This window comes from Solanum tuberosum, unplaced genomic scaffold (assembly GCF_000226075.1).
Source record: "Solanum tuberosum cultivar DM 1-3 516 R44 unplaced genomic scaffold, SolTub_3.0 scf00315, whole genome shotgun sequence".
Classification (NCBI taxonomy): Eukaryota; Viridiplantae; Streptophyta; class Magnoliopsida; order Solanales; family Solanaceae; genus Solanum; species Solanum tuberosum.
The window spans coordinates 242,187-261,415 of NW_006239239.1; the positions used below are offsets into that span (position 1 = coordinate 242,187).

The following is a 19,229-nucleotide window of genomic DNA, read 5'->3' on the forward strand; positions in this document are numbered from 1 at the left end:
CCTTGGCAATACCGTTGCCTTGAGGTGGTCATACCTCCCTTTCAAACCTATCCACAATTCAAGTGGATCTTTCACTGTTAAGTATTCAACCTTCAGGCTTTCATCAAGATGATGACGAAGGAAAATCATAGCTTTCGCTTTATCCTGACTTGATGCCTTATTTCCTTCGATTATACAATCACCAAGACCCTTAGCGGTAAGGTGAATTTCATCATCAAGTACCCATGACAAATAGTTCTTTCCAGAAATATCAAGTGCCACATATTCAAGCTTTGACAAATTCGACATGATGAAAACTATCATAAAATAGTTGAGTTAATAACATGATGTGATTTCTTTATAATAAAAGATAAATTTATGTTTCAAATGATTAAGAATTAGTATAAAGTATATTATATGCATGAACATGGAATGTTACAAAAACATGTAAACTTATAAAGTATGAAACGGTAGATTTAATATATGTTCTAATTATTTTTCAATATTTACTTCTAGTTTCAATAGTTATTAACGTCAAACTTTTGTAAGTTTTTCAAGTCATATTTAATATAATACTACTTTCTTTATGACACACAAATATTTATCATAAATTTATGACAAGAAAATATTTACAAGTCTTCTACTAGCATGTTATCACATTTCCTACTATTTAATTTAGAGTTATAAGTTAGTAGCATATAAACAACATAAACATATAATTATGAAACATAGTGATTATTATGCCTAATAAAGTATTATAATAATACCTAAAGCAAGTTATATATGCAGTAATTAAATTACGGATCAAAGATTTATGCAAGTCCTATTAGAGATGTTATAAACATATAAATGTATATCTGACTCTAAAAGAAAGTTGATTAACTTTTAGGAATTAATTTCGAATTAAGTAGGTCTCAGTTGGTTAGAGACTCGTGCTGATAACGTGTTGTGAAATATTAGCAATATAAAATAATATCAGACAATAAATATATAGACAAGACATATGGGAGATAATGCTTTCTTATTTCTTTCTTCTGTACTTTTCAATTGTATCTTTGATAAAATAATCATCGCATATTTATAGTACAAAATGTCTCTTCAAAGTTACATGAATTAAATAGTGTTCATTTATTTCATACATGAACTTCAAAGAGAGTTACGAATGATCTTTGAAGAGAGTTACGGATGACATCCACATTAATGTATTTATAACATTATAGTATTTCTAAAAATAAACTAATTGTGTAATTTTATTGTCCACAGCCTGTGAATACTAGTTAATTTCTATTATATATAGGATAGAGATTAACTACTATCCACTGACAATGGACAAGAATTGTATATATAAATATATATATCCAATTTTTTTGTGTAGATTCTTCAAAATATGTTTTGAGAAGTACAGTAAAAAGATTAGAATAAAAAGAGTTAAATACCAAATTAAAGGGACAACAACTTATGATAGAAGGAAAAAAGTTTGTATCTAGTACATAACTAGAAAAATAAAATATTTAAAAAATTATGTGGGGCGGATCTATGCAGGGCGGGATGGGGCGTGTTGAAAATGAAAAGACTTGTTATGCAGGGCGGGGTGGATTAAAATTTTTGCAGGTTAAGCTCAACCCGCACCGCCCCATTACCATCCCTATCTGTAGATAATTTTGAAGTAATTCAATACAAAATTTGAGTTGTTTTGGCTTCAATAATTATCAAAATACAAGTAAAAAAGCTTTGAACACTTCTGTAAAATCCCCAATTCACTAAAATATGTAGTAAAATTCCACCGAGATTTGAACTCGGGTTACTGGATTCAGAGTCCAATGTCCTGACCACTAGACCATGGAACCATTTGGTGCTGAACTATATATTATAAATTATTACACAAACTTTCCTATATATTTTAGCAAAAATGAAAGAGAAGTAAAGGAACAAGAAAATGTATGAATTTTCATTGATTTCCAATTCTTAGTACGAGATCATTGTTTACTATAATACTATGATGAATGTCTAACTACTGTGATGAAGTCCAGATTTACAAAAAGGAAAATATACAAAAAAAAGTCAAAAAAATTCAGCATATAATATAATAGCTAATAAAAGACCATTAGACACTCTGTCTAGCGGGTATAAATTTACTATAGATCATCTATTTTACTAACTGTTGACATGTAATATATGAAGGTTATCTTGATCCAAACAATTAGTCATATATTAGTACGAAAAATATTATATGCATCATGTGATGTAATTTGCTAGATGATATAACTAATATATGCATCATGTCCAATAAAAATGGGTGAATTTGATTTTTAAAAAAGAAGAAGATAAAAGCTTATTGATGTATGCTAGCAAAGTGCTCGTTAACAATATATTTGAAAGTGTATGAGCATTATAAGTAATCTTAGTTTATAAAGCTCTGACACATTTGCTAATATAGGATAGTTTTATTGGACATGCATCATATGTTCTTAGGTTAGATTCATGCATCATGTGTTCGATCATCATCGTTAGTTACAAAAATTAAGGCATCAAGATCCTTACATAAAAGCTGCCTGTGAGTTTCAAAAACGTGATCACTGGCTCATTCAAGACAATTTGAAATCACTAGGCTATAATAACTTGTTCTGTCAAGTGTGTTGAAAATATGTTATTTGATCACTTTGTGTATCATTTTACTTGTATATATGTATTCCAACAACAGTGTTTTAAAAGGTGGGGGTGTGAGGCGAGGCGTTTTACTTAGTATAGGACGAGGCGTAAGCCCTATGAATCTTTAAAATTTTAATTTACAATATAGTATAATAATATAATAACACAAAATTATATATTTTTTTAAAACCATCAGTTTGAAATAATTACAACATGATTAAGAAAACTCATAGAAAATAAAATTTCTAACATGATTATACAAGTATAAATAATCTAATATCTTAAACTTTTTATAATAAAAGATCTTTATTCTAAAAAATATTTTATTATACTATATAATTTACACACCCCCCCCCCCCCCTCCCTAAAAGAAAATAATCAATAAAACTTACTACTATTATAATAAAAACATCACTCCATCGTGAATAAAAAGGGAAAATGCACATGTACCCCCCTCAACTATACGCGAAATCCCAACGATACACCTTAACTATACATGAGACCTATTATCCCCCTGAATTATTTTAAAGTGTAATAAACACACCCTTTCGTGCTGGGGTGGCACAGAGAGTGTGTTCACTCTCTTAGAGGCATGTGAGATAAGGAAAAAGGTATTAACATCTGATTAATATGGACACGTGTTCATTTTTAATTGGACATTTTTATAATTAATTAGTAAAGATAGTTAATTAACTTTAAAACTTGAATTGATATTTTTTTAAAATTAAACTTCTTTTTTTCTTTATGAAATAGAGTCAAATTTTATCATTTTTTCACAATACATTTAAATTGTCAGAGAATTCTTTTCATTATTTTCATTAATTTGTATTGTATCGAGAGAATTTTTTTCTTTTAATAAATTACTTGAAATTCGCTAATGAGAAAAAAAATTGCATATTAGAAATTTAATTTAGGCAACATATAAAGAGCATAATTTAAATCTCCATCAATAATACCCTCCCTCCTTCTCTTCCCTTCTCACTTCAATCAACCTTTCTCTTCCCTTCTCTCTTCAATCAGCCTTTATCTTAACCCAAATTCAATCAGAAAAAAATGATTACAATTTTGAATTCTTCTCGAACTAGAGATCAAAATTTAGGTAGTTTTTTCAATGGAGATTTTGGACCATGTTTTATGAAATTTATTTGGATTATTTGGATTGAAAGAAAAATAAAATTGATAGTAGATATTGAATCCGGTGGTAGTGAAGAGATAAATTTGGTGGTGGGTTATAATTTTCATGGTGATTGCTATGAGTTTAAATGGTTAAAATAAGTGGGTTTAGTGGTTATGGAGTGGGTGTTGATAATGAAGAAGAATGAATCAAATGACATGAAATTTTATAAAAAAATTTATAGATCTAATTATTTATTGACGTGGCGCTGACATAATCATGACTTGGAGGCGAGTGTAAAACACCTCCCATCATGTGAGTGGCTATATAGGTTTTAGGCTGTGTTAAGGGTGTGTTTATTACACTTAAAAATAATTTAGGGGTAATAAGACTCATGTATAGTTAAGGTGTGTCGCTGGGATTTTGCGTATAGTTGAAGGGGGTACTTGTGCATTTTTCCGAATAAAAATAAAATTACTTTCAAATAGCTAAATAAAATATGATAATTTTGAGACATATGACAAAACCATGAAGACCAATGATAAGTGGAAAAGTAAAATTTCTCTATGTATTTTTAAAAACGTACTAAATCATCATCTTTACAGTGTTACCAAATAGTAAAGATGTGTTACTACAACTTGTTATTTGAGTTACTTTCGATCTTATTATCTCTATAGATTAAAAAATCATTAAGTATCATTTATTTATTCAAGAATTATGAGGGTCAACAATGTTAACTAAAGTTTCTAACACATAATTTGTGTAAGATCTATATAAGGCGAGCCCCAAGCGTTGGGCGTGCTTAGGGCGTACGGTCGGACACTTAGTGCATAAGTCTTACAGAATTAAGCACCACACCTGAGTCTCTGGGCGTTTTGCTAGAGCCCCGCCCCAAGACGATCCCCGAGATGAGTCCCAACAGAGTCTTTTATAACACTGTTCGACAATATTGTTCAAAAAAAAATTTCACGAAGTAATTCAAATATTAGTAGTATTTTCAAACTGCTTGGTCAAACACTCTAATAAGTCAAATTAATACTCCCTCCGTCCCATTTTATGTGAGATAGTTTGACTCGGCACAGAGTTTAAGAAAGAAAGGAAGACTTTTAAAACTTGTGGTCCAAAATGAATGATAGAAATTTGTGTGGCGGTAAATCATTTCATCAAGGGTAAAATAGACAATTTATAGTTAAATTGTTACTTAATATAGAAATGTGTCATTTTTTTTTGGACTGACTAAAAAAGAAAGTAAGTCACATAAATTGGGGCAGAGGGAGTATGATTTTACCTTGAAATTCCATGTGTCATGTAAACAAAAAAATCACATCAAATAGGTTGGCCAATTATTACATCCATCACAAGAGGCAGTTCCACTAGGAATTTTATATTTACAAAAAAATTGGCCGTACGATGAAGATCATGTGCAGTTATGTGGGGAATTTGACGGCGATCCTTAAACCTCTCTCTCTTCTCCTCAGACAACCTTGGTAGCGCAGAGAGAGAAAAAAATACAAAGAAGAAAAAGGAAGATCCTCGCCTGGCAAAAAAGGGGTTCGTTTCTTTTTTATTCTTGATCCGAACCCTTCTTTTATTTTTCTCCAAATTCCTTTCAAATTCTTCTAATTTCAACCCAGATTAAGAAGAAAGTTTGTTTTTTTTGAATGATTTGTAAGTCATTTGGAGAGAAAGTTTGAATCTTGAAAGTGTGGGGTTCAGATTTTTGAATGGAAGAAATGGAAATGGATAGCATTGAGTGTGTATCATTAATGGATGGTGTTGAAGATGAAGAGATCCAATCTTCTGTTGCATCTCATCAATACCCTTTAGGAAAGCCTAATAACATTCTTCATGCTGGAAATGTGCCTACTAGTGTACATGAATTGCTTGAATGCCCTGTTTGTACAAATTCTATGTACCCACCAATTCACCAGGTTTGTTTGTTTGTTTGTTCTCTTTACTTTTTTTTGAAATTTTTATTGGGTTTTTGATTGATTTGATGGATTGCTTTTGTTTTGTTTGATTAGAAGATTGTTGAGTATTGGTGTAGTTATCTTTTTGGTTCTTGTGTTAGAGGGCTTTTGGTGCTTTGAGGGGTAATTTTATTGTGTTGGGTGTTAACTTAATTCGAAAGGACTAGTTAATTTGGAGATTACAAGGAACGTCGTATGACATTGAATTCTAGTTCTCCGTTTATAGGCTCGTCCGATTTTGTCAGGGTAAGACTGTGGTTTCCAATACTATTGAAGAATTGGATGCCACTGGTAGAGTATGTTAAAGGTTGGTCTCTTGTTGTTAGAATGCGAACTTCATTTGTGAAAAATCTATTAATTTGCTATCATGTAGGTGGTTAATGATGAAAAAGAATTGGATTGAGTTGGTTGATTTTTGCTCTTATGACTTAATCACTTCAAAGCTGGCTGCTTTGGGACTTACATGGGCTTGTTTTGGCTCTCTTGAGGAGGTTCTGGGAAAGTTTTTAATACAGACTGAAGCATTATAATATGATTATGGTGTAGCAAGGCTAATGGAATCATCTGCTGTTGACTTTTTAACCAGTTGCAGAAGGCGGAAAAGTTGTTGAAGATGACTGCAGATAATGTTGTGTTTTTTTTATTGAATACATTGTATACTGTTTTAGTGAATAACAGAAGCTGATTCTGAGAGTTTCGTGATTGGTTGCCTTAAAACTTGACAAATAGAAGAACAATTTGGTGCTTGTGGAATTCACAGATCGTCCTCTTATGTTTCAGCCTGTGGTTCAAATCTTTATGAGGAGATGAATTTAGTAACCCAAAATACAATATTGGCTCTAGTTAATGAGACTTAATATAGCAGCACTATGGGGAGATGCACTTAACATTCTATGAGCTTTCCTACTTCAGGTCATGGAAGGACTTATGTAGGACCAGTGAGTGGATTAAACTACTTCATTGGGCAGTGTCTTGATCTTGAATGGTCCTTCCTAGGTGATGCATTTGGAATCCGATTATATGATACTATCATAAATACCTTATTGTATATCAAGGAAGAAGGTAAGGTTATTTAAAAGGACCTCTCCATGAAGGTATGTTGGACAAGTTGAGCATAGAAAGAAAATTTAACACCGGTCTAGAATTTGGTTTTGTAGATTACTTACTGAGTCCTGTTCTTGAAACTTATTTTGGAGTTCATTTTGTTGTTGATTTAGCTTGGGCTGCCTGTAGTTCTTGGAGTAGATTAAATTGGTGTAGCCAAATTCGATAGTGTCTGCATACTGACTAGGATAGTCAGTATAAAAATAGTGTGGTCATTTGGATGAAAGGAGGATATCTGAAAGATAGAACTATAGTGAGGGATACTATCCATTGGGTTGTAAGTTGATGTCCCATAATTACTAGTATTCTGAATTAATAACAACGTATCCTGATTTTGTCCAGCCTTTTGAAATAACATTCGATTAAATTTTGGCCTCGAGACAAGTGCAAAAATTATAAGAAATTTTCCTCACCTTTGGATAGTAATCCTACATTGGAGGGATTACTAATCTAAAGTTTAGTCCCAAGTTAAAGTTTTATCACAGAAGACGGGCTGATTTTTGTCCCACTTTAATCCAGCCTTTTAAAGGCTATGAAGTGAATCCTGAAGCAGGAGAGCACCCAAGAGTGTGGCCGGTCAATGAAGTGGGTTAGGTCTTAGGTTCCAACCCTAGAGGAGGCAAGAAGACTAGGTCTTCCTATTTGTCCTGGCCTTGGTAAACAGAGTTACTGGTACCTGTGTTTGTAGGAAGGTAGCAGGTACTCTGTAGAATTAGTCGAGGTGTGTGCTAATTGGCCTAGACACTGCATTTATCCAAAAGAAAAAAAAAAGCATAGGAAGGAGGCAAAACAAACATTTTTGAAAATCCTTGATGCATATGTAATGATTAAAATCTTGTAAAAATGATTGAAGTTACTTAGTGGTCGTACATTGCTGGACAAGGTGTAGGACTTGTCCCTGAGTGAGGGTAGATAATCCAATATGGCCTTCCAGGAAATAGTCGATGCCACCAGGGATTATTTAATCAAATACCCCTCCATTCACTTTTACTTGTCCACAATGAATTTTGCACTTCTTTTTAGATAATAATAAATGGAGTGCATATTTTACTATAGTATCTTGAAAAAGGATTTGGAAAATTAGTAGTTAATGTTCCTTTTCAAAAAAAAAATTAGTAGTTAATGTTAAGGGTAAATCAGGAAAAAAAGATCGTCTTTCTCTTGATATGCTAAAGTTGACAAGTAAAAGTAAAAAATAATTTTTAGTATAGACTATAGTAGACAAGTAAAAGTGAACAGAGGGAGTCGTAGACATTTCTTATTTGGTAAATTATCCGATATGTCCTCTTTAGAATTGGTTAATACCTTTTTATCAAAAAGGAGAAAAATGGATAATGCCTTATGCCGTTAGAAGCTAGGAACTTTTTAACAGAAAACGGACAATTCCTTTTCTTTTCATTTTAGTGAGTAGCACTTAAGTCAATTTGATACATTCTCGGGGATATAATTCAGGTGACTCCTTTTGACTGCATTATTCTTCACCGCATATTACAATCAAATGGATGAGCACGATTTCATATCATCAATTCTGAATGAATCAATCTTATGTATGTGCTAGTGGTTGTTTTGGAACATGGCGTTTTACATAATACTAGCAAATTTATTCTTCTGTAAAAACCAGATGGTTGGCCTTCCAAATACAAAGAGAAAAAGCAAAATAATACTCCCTCTGTCCCATTTTATATGAGGTAGTTTGACTCGGCACGGAGTTTAAGAAAGAAAGGAAGACTTTTAAAATTTGTGGTCCAAAATGAATGATAGAAATTTGTGTGGCTGTAAATCATTTCATTAAGGGTAAAATAGACATTTCATAGTGAAATTGTTACTTAATATGGAAATGTGTCATTCTTTTTGGGACTGACTAAAAAGGAAAGATCAGGAAAAAAAGATCGTCTTTCTCTTGATATGCTAAAGTTGACAAGTAAAAGTAAAAAATAATTTTTAGTATAGACTATAGTAGACAAGTAAAAGTGAACAGAGGGAGTCGTAGACATTTCTTATTTGGTAAATTATCCGATATGTCCTCTTTAGAATTGGTTAATACCTTTTTATCAAAAAGGAGAAAAATGGATAATGCCTTATGCCGTTAGAAGCTAGGAACTTTTTAACAGAAAACGGACAATTCCTTTTCTTTTCATTTTAGTGAGTAGCACTTAAGTCAATTTGATACATTCTCGGGGATATAATTCAGGTGACTCCTTTTGACTGCATTATTCTTCACCGCATATTACAATCAAATGGATGAGCACGATTTCATATCATCAATTCTGAATGAATCAATCTTATGTATGTGCTAGTGGTTGTTTTGGAACATGGCGTTTTACATAATACTAGCAAATTTATTCTTCTGTAAAAACCAGATGGTTGGCCTTCCAAATACAAAGAGAAAAAGCAAAATAATACTCCCTCTGTCCCATTTTATATGAGGTAGTTTGACTCGGCACGGAGTTTAAGAAAGAAAGGAAGACTTTTAAAATTTGTGGTCCAAAATGAATGATAGAAATTTGTGTGGCTGTAAATCATTTCATTAAGGGTAAAATAGACATTTCATAGTGAAATTGTTACTTAATATGGAAATGTGTCATTCTTTTTGAGACTGACTAAAAAGGAAAGTGAGTCATATAAAATGGGACAGAGGGAGTAATAATAATGGATCTTCTCATGCCTGAAATATTCTCTGTGCCTAAATTTGAGAGCTGTCTGTTCTCCTAATACTAAGTGCTACCTTTTCTCTTTGATATTTATATGATTGCCTTATGAAGGCTTAGAATATTGCCACTTAGAGCTACATCAGATAGACAGGAGGTGTATGTGCCAAGAGAAGGCGGTGTTGTATAACTACTGAGGGATGAATATTGATATTTGCTTTCTCCTTTTGCCAAGTTTTCACTCATCTATGCATGTCTTCCGTATGGTTTTCCTTGATGCATGAACTCGTTGTAGATGTGTTTAAAAGACTTTGGTGTGAAACTGGCTAGTTCAACTGATAAACTTTGATATGTATAAACTTTAATTCATATCAAAGTTCATATTGTTCATTTAGTCTTTGCATTTTAACTCCATCTAAATGGGCTTAAAGTAGTCAGTTGAAAATTTGTTTGTTTTTGCAGTGTCACAATGGGCACACACTTTGTTCTACCTGCAAAACAAGGGTGCACAATAGATGTCCGACATGCAGACAAGAGCTTGGTGATATAAGGTGCTTAGCGTTAGAGAAGGTTGCAGAGTCACTTGAACTGCCTTGCAAATATTTTTCTTTGGGGTGCCCAGAAATATTCCCATATTACAGCAAACTTAAGCATGAAACATTGTGCAATTTTAGACCGTACAGTTGCCCATATGCTGGGTCAGAGTGCTCAGTGACTGGGGACATCCCTTTTTTGGTTACGCATTTAAGAGATGACCACAAAGTGGATATGCACACGGGATGCACGTTCAACCATCGTTATGTGAAGTCTAATCCTCGTGAAGTAGAAAATGCAACATGGATGTTGACGGTAACTCCAGCATCTTCTTATATTATTGGAATAAAATGATAGCTAGCATCAAGTAATTTTTTTGTTTGTTGCTGTCTAATGATTAATGTGGTTGCTGTTTAAGTTCACACTAACCACCCCAGTGCTATAGCCTATAAAATGAACTTGCAACAAGTATATGGATGAATTATTGACAAGGGAACAGTTGGATGCCAAAATATCCTATGTCGTCTCTTATGTTTTTGAAATACCTGCTTTTATTTCATAGTTCAAATGTTCTCTCTTTTTCCATTTGTTTTGTCCTAATACACGTCCTGGATTCCTCCTAATTAGAAAAAAACACGTCCTCTATTCTTATCTCTTTTTCTTAGTAGGTCAATCTTGCTACTTTTTTAATAAATCAATACGTTTGATGGCATCCATTTGAGAATAATAGAAATCAGTCTATTGAAAGGTTAAACTGTTTTGATCCAATTATGTACAGTGTTTATTGTGGTTATGAAGAATGAAAAGTTCACCTTATGGCCATTGTATTCTGTCTTGTCATTTTCAATCTGTTTTGGAAAAGCTTCTGTTTTCAAATTATAAACAAGAATGCCTCTTATCATGTCAAAAGATGCCTAGAACATTTTGCTTTGACCGATTCTAATATGAGATATGCTGGGACAAGTTTCTGAGTCATGCTTTGTGTTTAGTTTTGCCTAGAATGCCTTCTGTACAATGTATGTGTGTGTGTGTCGCGCTCTCCTCCCCCGTCCAAGTATATTCTCACATCAACTTCATCGAAGTAGTGTGTTTTAACCGACAGACTTTTCTTGCTCCTTTCTCAGGTCTTCCATTGTTTTGGGCAATATTTCTGTCTCCATTTTGAGGCCTTCCAGCTTGGTGTGGCCCCTGTTTATATGGCATTTTTACGATTCATGGGTGATGAAACGGATGCACGTAATTACAGCTACAGTCTAGAGGTAGGAGGAAATGGTAGAAAACTCATATGGGAGGGTACCCCAAGAAGTATCCGAGATAGTCATCGCAAGGTCAGGGACAGTCATGATGGTCTTATAATCCAGCGTAACATGGCACTTTTCTTTTCTGGTGGTGACCGGAAAGAACTGAAACTTCGAGTTACTGGAAGGATATGGAAGGAACAACAAAATCCAGATGGTGGTGTGTGCATACCAAATCTATGTAGCTAGTTTGTTTTCTTTTTTTTTTGGGTGATTTAATTTTATATTTTCTTGCCCTTTTTTTTTGTTGGATGTAATGTGCATGTAGTTGGTGTGTAAGACAGCACTATGTTTGTATCTAAGAAGAACTTGTGCTCTGACCATGCATGTACTAGGGTGTTACATATACCTTTTTTTAGTTCTATCAATTGTTAATAACCATCTTGCTTTTGTGTTTATTGCTCTCTTCCTGAAACCAAGATGGTTAAAGATGATTCTCACCACGTCAAGGTGACACTCTGCAGCTGAGTTGTATTCCTTCTGTTCTAATGCTATAACCAATCCATATATTGTTAAAACTTTCATTAAAGTTAGACAAAGCAATAGCATACCTCGTATTTTTCCTTTTGGGAGTTTATTCGACTCATTCCCTGAAGATTTGTAATGTATTACTTTCGATGTCCCTAATTACTTGTCTACTTTTGATTTGAAACACCTATTAAGAAAGCAATGATTGATACAGTGAGTACCATTTTATCTCCATTAATTGTTTTGCTGCAAATTTCAATAAAGACTTTATCATAACTTGTTGTCCACACGTTAGCTTATATAAAGTTTCCGTTGACAATCGTAAACTTATCTAAATAAATGAAAAATGATTAAACTAATATATGACACAATCAAAAATGTCAACGAGCAAATATAATACTTGCCGTACCCATACGTGAGATCAGGTTTCTGGATTTATCCAACATTTAAGTAAATTGGGTAAGGAAGAAAATAAATAATAGTAGAATTTCATGTATTTGTTCGACCAAAGTACTATTTTGTTACCTGCTTTTTAATTTTTAATTAGAGACGTGACACCACATTTTTGGTAAGTAGTACGCATATTTTATGGAAAACAAAAAGTCAAATTGACACGAAGAAAACATGGCAATGTTATATTATTACTTTACACTCATTTTTATAAGTAACAAATGAAATAATAATTTTTATATTACTCTTAATTATTATAAGTCATCCTACTCAATGTAAAATTAATGAATTGAAAATAATTGTGTAAGCTAATAAATTATTTCTTCATTTTTAAAATTGAAAAAATGGATAGAATAAGCATATTACATTTATTTATTAATTATTAGAATAAATAAATAGGAATATAGTATTTCACAATCCCTATCTGAAAACGAGTTGGAAGGATGAGGATTACAAGTGCCATCTACGAGACAATATATGCAGCCAAAAGTGATGTATTTCTTCTTTTTAATTAATTATTTCAATTCCTCAAATCCAATTTATAGCTTAAAATATTATATTATGTATTTTTTTTTAGGAAAAATCACACCACACATCTATTTAAGGATTAATATTACAATTTTTATATATGTCATTTATAAAATTTTCACTTTTCATAGTCTATTACAAATCTTTTCATAAAATTTATATCAAGAAATAAAAAATCAACGTACAATATTTGAAAAATAAAAACAAATTATTAAAACATGTCGTTTTTCAATTTAAATTATAATGATTACGTTATAATGGAAAACACATAGTTAATCGTACTGAATTAATTAAACATGTAATCAAATATTAACTTCGAAATATTAATATACTTATTTTATGTGATTTATAAATTGTTATAACCAACCCATAGCGATCAGCAATTTTCTTGTCAACAAAACTTTGGATATTTCACGTATGTCATTATCTTTTTGGGGTGAAAGCGAAGTCTTTGAAAGCTCATCAACTTTTGACAAAAAAAAAAGTAGTAGTATTAATATTTGGTGTGTTGCAAGTTGCAACTAGCAACTCCGATAACACGCTGACTTTTACTTAACAAATCAAATTTGTATTTACTCAATTAATTGACTATCCTATCAAATTGATTCAAAAATTGTGTGTATATATACTCGCACAAATATTGAAAATTATTTGAAATGTTCTCCAAAACTAAAGCAATAATTTGAAATGATCTCTCTCAAAACTTTAAAACTAAACCCTAAGATTGAAAAATTTGGGTGTTGTTTTGTTCTTCTTAGTTTCATTTGCTTCTGCTTTTAGACTCAATACTCTTTCTCTGTAGGTAACAAAGTCTTTTCTTATGCTCTCATGGTTTTGTACTTTTATAGAAATTTTGCTATATGTATGGCTTCCGCTTCTATAGTTTGACAAGTGGTCTCTATCTCTCTGTATTATCCCCTGAATTTGAAGTTGATTAATAATTAGACGTAAAACGTATGGTAGTAGCCTACATCATTATCTGCTACGTACTTTTAGTAAGTGTAAGCAAGAATTGATGCCTTATCCATTGTGTAAAAAATGTGAAATGTCGTTGATGAAGTAAGTTTGCTCATCTGAATTGTTAAGACTAAACGAGGCAGATCGTTAGGCTGCTGCTTCTAACTCACACTATCTACCTTGTTTCTGTTGGAGTGTTAGTGACCTAATAATCTTAATTGTGGCAGGTGAAGTCTATCTGGATCTATTTCTAAAACAATCTTTTGCTATTACTACTATGTTCTGATGGGCTGCTTTCACTCAAAAACAACACTCCATTACACACCCGGATATGAGGAGCCCACTGTGCTTGCTGCTGAGACACCTTGTGAGTATGAGAATCTTAGTCATTCAAGTTAATGTACTGGTTTCCTAGCTGTCAACTTCTGCTAGATTGCGAATTATATGGCCTTAAGAGAAGCAATCGGAAATAGTATGTATCTTTTGCCAATATAGATTATTTTATGCCTATGCAAATCCCCCCCTCCTTTATCAGATAGTTAAAAAGAATCACTCACTTTAAGGTATTAGACACAAAAAAAAAACTACACCTCAGGACCACAGGCCTCCAGATCTTAGAAAATGCATTTAATTTTATAATCAAAAGACTTCTGATAGCATTTCATCCATGAGACTTCAATGACAATGGTTAAGGAAAGAAACCACAAATCTTGTTACTATGAAAACCATAATATGATGTCTTCTGATAACGAGAGGTATGATCTGGTTTGTCAATTTGGTTGATTGCGTCCATCACTAAGTTTACAAGCATGGATGTAAAAAATAGATAGAAACATGTATTAGGCAGTAACCTCTTACTACAATTGCTAATCATTTAGGAACTGTGTTAAAAAATGTTGCAGTTACAGTGCGTGAAGTAGAAGCATTATATGAGTTGTTCAAAAGAATAAGCAGCTGCATTATTGATGATGGGCTCATTCATAAGGTATATATCTACTGCTTGCAAAGAGAAATACACACGTATCTTTCCATGTTTAGGATTTTTAAATGTATAATTGATATAGTACTTAACTATTCTAATTCTTGCAATGCCGTCATCAGGAAGAGTTTCAACTAGCACTCTTCAGGAACCAAAAAATGAAAAATCTGTTTGCAGATAGGGTATGTTTCTCGGCCAATTTTTCATTGAAATGGTCTCTGTAGATGAGTCCTGTGCATTGTTGATTAAACAATTTTGACGCATCAACTCTTATGCTGGAAGTCTACTACTTCTCTCTCTTCCATTTGATTGGATAATTTCATTGCTTCTTTTGTCAATTTCCCTGTTTCGTGTTCATCTGAAGTTGTGGATATCTCTTCACTGAGTTTCTTATTATGCAGATATTTGATCTTTTTGATATTAAGCGCAATGGAGTGATTGAGTTTGGGGACTTTGTCCGATCACTGGGTATCTTCCACCCTAATGCACCAGTAGCTGATAAAATGTCATGTAGGAAATGAACTTTCTTAGCTTTTATACAATTGACAATGGTGCCTTTCACTTAGTTCTGATTTCTCACTTTCAGTATTGTAATGAAACACATTATGTATGCCTACTCGTTGACATTGATGTCTCTAGCTTAATATCTTTGCAGTTGCATTCAGATTATATGATCTAAGGCACACTGGTTATATCGAGAGAGAAGAGGTTGGTATCGCAACTATATATGCATTAAGCTCTCCTCATCTTGACAATCATTGTTAGGGACCAATATAAACACTCCCAGTCTTTAGCTTTCAATCATTGGTGATATTACTTTGACTAGCAAAAGCATGTTAGCTAAAGGTAATAATCTCTCTGCTGCATATATATAATTTGCAGTTGAAAGAGATGGTACTGGCGCTGCTGCATGAATCAGAATTGGTTCTTTCAGATGACGTAGTTGAGATTATTGTAGATGAGGTGAAGACTACTTAAAAGTTTAAACTACCTTTCGCGCCAATTTTCACTATGTTGTCCTTTGCTGTTTATTCACACTCTATCTATATCTTGTGTGCCAGACGTTTAGCGATGCAGACACAAAGGGTGATGGGAGGATAGATTCAGAAGAGTGGAAGGAATTTGTTTCAAAGAATCCGTCTCTTCTAAAGAATATGACACTTCCCTATCTGATGTAAGTGTGGCATCAATGAAACTCAGATAGGCATCGTGTGATTATCTCGAAGACATTCTTATACTTTTTCTTGTTCCTCTTGAATTGACTATAAACCATTTGGATAGTCGAAAAAAGAAACATAAATTGCTATTACCTGATAGTACTGATATGGTGGCCTTGCTTTATTCAGGGATATAACTTTAGCATTCCCCAGCTTTGTGGTAAGCTCTGAGGTTGATGATTCAGAAATTTAGACTTGTGCGTGCGTGTAAATACAAATAGCCTCTTCCACACTGGTGTTTGGATGATCCAATTCAATACAGTGCAAAGGAGTTCAATAATCAGAAGAATATCAGGTTTTATATTGATTATTGGAGATTCATTCACCAAACAATATTGAGTTCCAAAAGCCAGATATAAGAAAAAGGTTAGTATTTAAGGGGCAAATCATGGCTTCTGGGCTGTCTCCATTCGCTTAGCATTATTCATAGTGTTTTTGAGGAGCAAAGAGTTGGTTAAGAAGTTTCGAGTGTCTGCAAGGCTATTATAACCCATGAGTGTGCGAAAACTGTTGGATGCACCTCATGCATTAGGCATTGTGCACACACCTGCACGCCTGAGGTGTAAGCATCGCGAGACAAGCCCCTCCTAAGATCTCAAGACATTTTGAGTGCCTTGTAAAACATTAGTATATATCTATAGTAAGAGTTGTGCATCGTAACTTCCATCGTGCTAAAAAAACCTTTGGCACCTAACATAAATTTAACCGGCAAAGCATATAGTATGGCTATGTACAAACGAGAGAAATGAACTTGTGAAAAGCATCTGTATACAGATTTAAGAAAATGGATCACACGGGACAAATGACTTCCAACTTTTTCTGCTAAAAGGGATGAGGCAGGTGTTAGGTGTTTAAGTCGACGGGTTGTTTGCTTATATGAACTTGAGCAAGGCAAATATAGAAAAAAGTTCACTACACCTAGCTAGTACATGTACTATTTGAAATGCAGACTTACTGGGCATAAGTTCTTATGGATGAGACTAGGGGTCATTTGGTTGGGAATAAGTTGTTTCAAGATTAATTATCCCTCATACCTCCAACCAAATGCAGGACTTCCTCAATAATCATATTTTACTTCTCATTTGTTTTTAGTAAGACATTAACGGAGTCCATCGGGTTTTCCAATTAGTAATTTTTAGCGTATCACTTTTATCGAATGTAGTCCATTTTGATATTAAAAAAATGAGATTCTTACATTTTATATACGTCCGATAAAGTAAAAGCTGGTAAATACATATAATATATAAAACACATAAAATGTATATATTTTTTCTAAATAATATTGTAGATTTGGTTTGAGAATGTAAATTATTTTCAGTTGAACAGACAAATGCGCAACTTGCAAAAAACAATAAAAATGAAAGCTGTAATCTAGTATATATATGATCTATTAATAACAACAAAAAAAAAGAAAAACAAATTACATGCACTTACTAAACAATGAAAGCTGTAATCTGGAATGTTTCTTCGGTCAGATCACCAATAATGGAAATACTATTAATGGGACATTCCATGTTATTCATCATATATTACTGCACAAAACATAAAATTCCATCTTGAAAATATGTTCATTTATACCATTAACTTATTCAGGTACTCAAACCTGCCAAGAATGCCACCCCAGTTGAAGGCAACCACGATGATCCGAAAATGAATTGAGCTACAGTGAACTTGCTGGCCTCATCCGTGGAATTGATCACATGATATCCCGGCCATTTTACCCGTTGCCCCACGGCTGCTCCCGGCCCATAATTCATATACTCACCATAATACAATGTATCAAGAGCAAAAGTAGCATTCCACTCTAACCAACCATGCGGGTGTATGTGATCACCCAAGTAAGATAACATGACAACAGTTCGTGAGTACAGCTTCCATGGTCGCCCTAGATACGTGGGGAAACTCCCTTTAGATGCCTGGAGGTCAGATGTGGCTATGATTTTGCAAGCATGGATTGAAATGCCAGTGTTTTGATTGGGATCTTTCCTGTTTTGAGCTGTGATGGTGTTCTTTTGAAAGTCCATTGGCTTTCGAGCATAAATGCTGCAGTTTTGGATGACCACTGCTGCATTACCGAAGATGAAATCAACTGTCCCATAGATATCACACTCGCGATAGAATTGGCGCTGGGAGTGCACGTACAGAGTGTCTTGGTATCCGATGATGTTGCATCGATAAATCACAGCATGATCAGCACCAATACGAAGAGCTACCGCTTGATGCTTGCCTGGCCCAGCCCAGTTCTGAAATGTAATGTCTCTTGCAATGAATCCAGCTCCAGTTGCCGCTGCACATCAAGAAAGTTGCACTGTGAGGCCATGATCCAATGTTACAGAGATGATAACAGAGTACTTTTCCTTTTTCAAGATTCAAATTATGTAAACTTACATAACATTGATATACAAAAAATTGCAAACTTATAATAATTTTAAAATAATTATTGAATATTTAAACTTTATTTCAAAATATTGAAATGATCTAATTTAATTTAATTTTAAAAATTAATCAAACTGATTATCGAAAGCAAAAAAGTGACCCACGGGACGCACGAAGTAATAATAAATCTAGTCAAGTGGTTAGAGAAAGTGAGTCAAAAGGACATTAACAGTTAGGAGGGGCATGAATATTAATTACCTCACCTCCCAACATGTGATTATTTCTTTAAAATATAATGAGCCTACCAAATTACTGGTCATATCGCTATCCCTAGTACTACTTGTCTTCAGATTATAGATTTTTAAAAAGCCAATCATGTCATGGATAAGGATCAACTATTTGTGATTTCTATTAGATTCTCATATACAATTTTTTCATATTTTTTATTAGGAAAAAGGTAGGATATATCTTTCAACTTTATCATTTGAAGCTGATAAAGTGACTCATATATACTCTTATCGTTATACAAACGATTCATATATACCCCGCCGTTATAAAATGAGCTCACAAATACCCTTCATTTAACAGAAGTGAAAAAAAATAGTTTTAAATTTATATTTTTAACTTTTAATTTATAGAATATCACGTAGGGATATATATGATCCTTCTAGCAAAGTTCAAGGTATATTTAATCCTTTTTATACATAAATTATTTTTTAACTTCTTTGATTATCATTATTTGAGTTGCTTATTCCTATTTTATTTTTTTTCTTTCATTCTTTAATGTAAAGAAAAAATTTAAAACTGATTTTTTGTGGCTAATTATAGTTTAAAACTATTTTTTAGGCTATATTGTAATTTAATTTTTGTATTTGAAAAAAAAAACTGGTCATCAATAAGAAAAAAAGTAAAGAAATACAGGATAAATATACCCATATGAATTATATATATATATATA

The 19,229-nt window shown here is 33.0% G+C and overlaps 3 protein-coding genes and 1 non-coding gene across 5 annotated transcripts in view; 2 read left to right on the forward strand and 2 right to left on the reverse strand.

Annotated features, from left to right (window-relative positions):
* Positions 1-1,754: 1,754 nt before the first annotated feature.
* Positions 1,755-1,826, reverse strand: TRNAQ-CUG (transfer RNA glutamine (anticodon CUG)). Its single transcript has one exon. It is a non-coding gene; the product is annotated as a tRNA-Gln (tRNA).
* Positions 1,827-5,171: 3,345 nt separating this feature from the next.
* Positions 5,172-11,694, forward strand: LOC102598328 (E3 ubiquitin-protein ligase SINAT3). Its single transcript, XM_006360099.2, has 3 exons — positions 5,172-5,673; positions 9,927-10,313; positions 11,123-11,694. The coding sequence occupies exons 1-3, from the start codon at positions 5,467-5,469 to the stop codon at positions 11,483-11,485; spliced, it is 957 nt and encodes a 318-aa protein (XP_006360161.1). The 5' UTR covers positions 5,172-5,466; the 3' UTR covers positions 11,486-11,694.
* A 1,718-nt stretch (positions 11,695-13,412) lies between these two features.
* Positions 13,413-17,030, forward strand: LOC102598672 (calcineurin B-like protein 4). Of its 2 annotated transcripts, XM_015314728.1 has the most exons (9): positions 13,413-13,544; positions 13,927-14,066; positions 14,602-14,684; positions 14,801-14,860; positions 15,080-15,188; positions 15,334-15,386; positions 15,561-15,641; positions 15,740-15,852; positions 16,025-17,030. In XM_015314728.1, exons 2-9 carry the CDS (start codon positions 13,985-13,987, stop codon positions 16,086-16,088), a joined length of 645 nt encoding a protein of 214 aa, XP_015170214.1. In that variant the 5' UTR covers positions 13,413-13,544; positions 13,927-13,984; the 3' UTR covers positions 16,089-17,030. The 2 variants fall into 2 exon arrangements, with proteins under 2 accessions (XP_015170214.1, XP_006360162.1); XM_006360100.2 differs by lacking the exon at positions 13,413-13,544 and having other exon boundaries at positions 13,625-14,066.
* Positions 17,031-17,267: 237 nt separating this feature from the next.
* LOC102598997 (probable pectinesterase/pectinesterase inhibitor 34) overlaps positions 17,268-19,229 on the reverse strand; it is a 5,885-nt gene continuing 3,923 nt past the window's right edge. The window contains exon 3 of the mRNA XM_006360101.2: positions 17,268-18,182. Within this exon, the coding sequence (XP_006360163.1) occupies positions 17,485-18,182 (698 nt within the window). The 3' untranslated portion in view covers positions 17,268-17,484. The remainder of the gene's footprint in view (positions 18,183-19,229) is intronic.

Excerpts from the sequence above, each read along its gene's own strand:
- LOC102598328 (XM_006360099.2), top strand. The coding sequence starts at position 5,467 with ATGGAAGAAATGGAAATGGATAGCATTGAGTGTGTATCATTAATGGAT. Across the intron at positions 5,674-9,926 it reads TGTACCCACCAATTCACCAG|TGTCACAATGGGCACACACT; the intron begins GTTTGTTTGTTT and ends TTGTTTTTGCAG. Across the intron at positions 10,314-11,122 it reads ATGCAACATGGATGTTGACG|GTCTTCCATTGTTTTGGGCA; the intron begins GTAACTCCAGCA and ends CTCCTTTCTCAG.
- LOC102598672 (XM_015314728.1), top strand. The coding sequence starts at position 13,985 with ATGGGCTGCTTTCACTCAAAAACAACACTCCATTACACACCCGGATAT. Across the intron at positions 14,861-15,079 it reads AAAATCTGTTTGCAGATAGG|ATATTTGATCTTTTTGATAT; the intron begins GTATGTTTCTCG and ends CTTATTATGCAG. Across the intron at positions 15,853-16,024 it reads ATGACACTTCCCTATCTGAT|GGATATAACTTTAGCATTCC; the intron begins GTAAGTGTGGCA and ends TGCTTTATTCAG.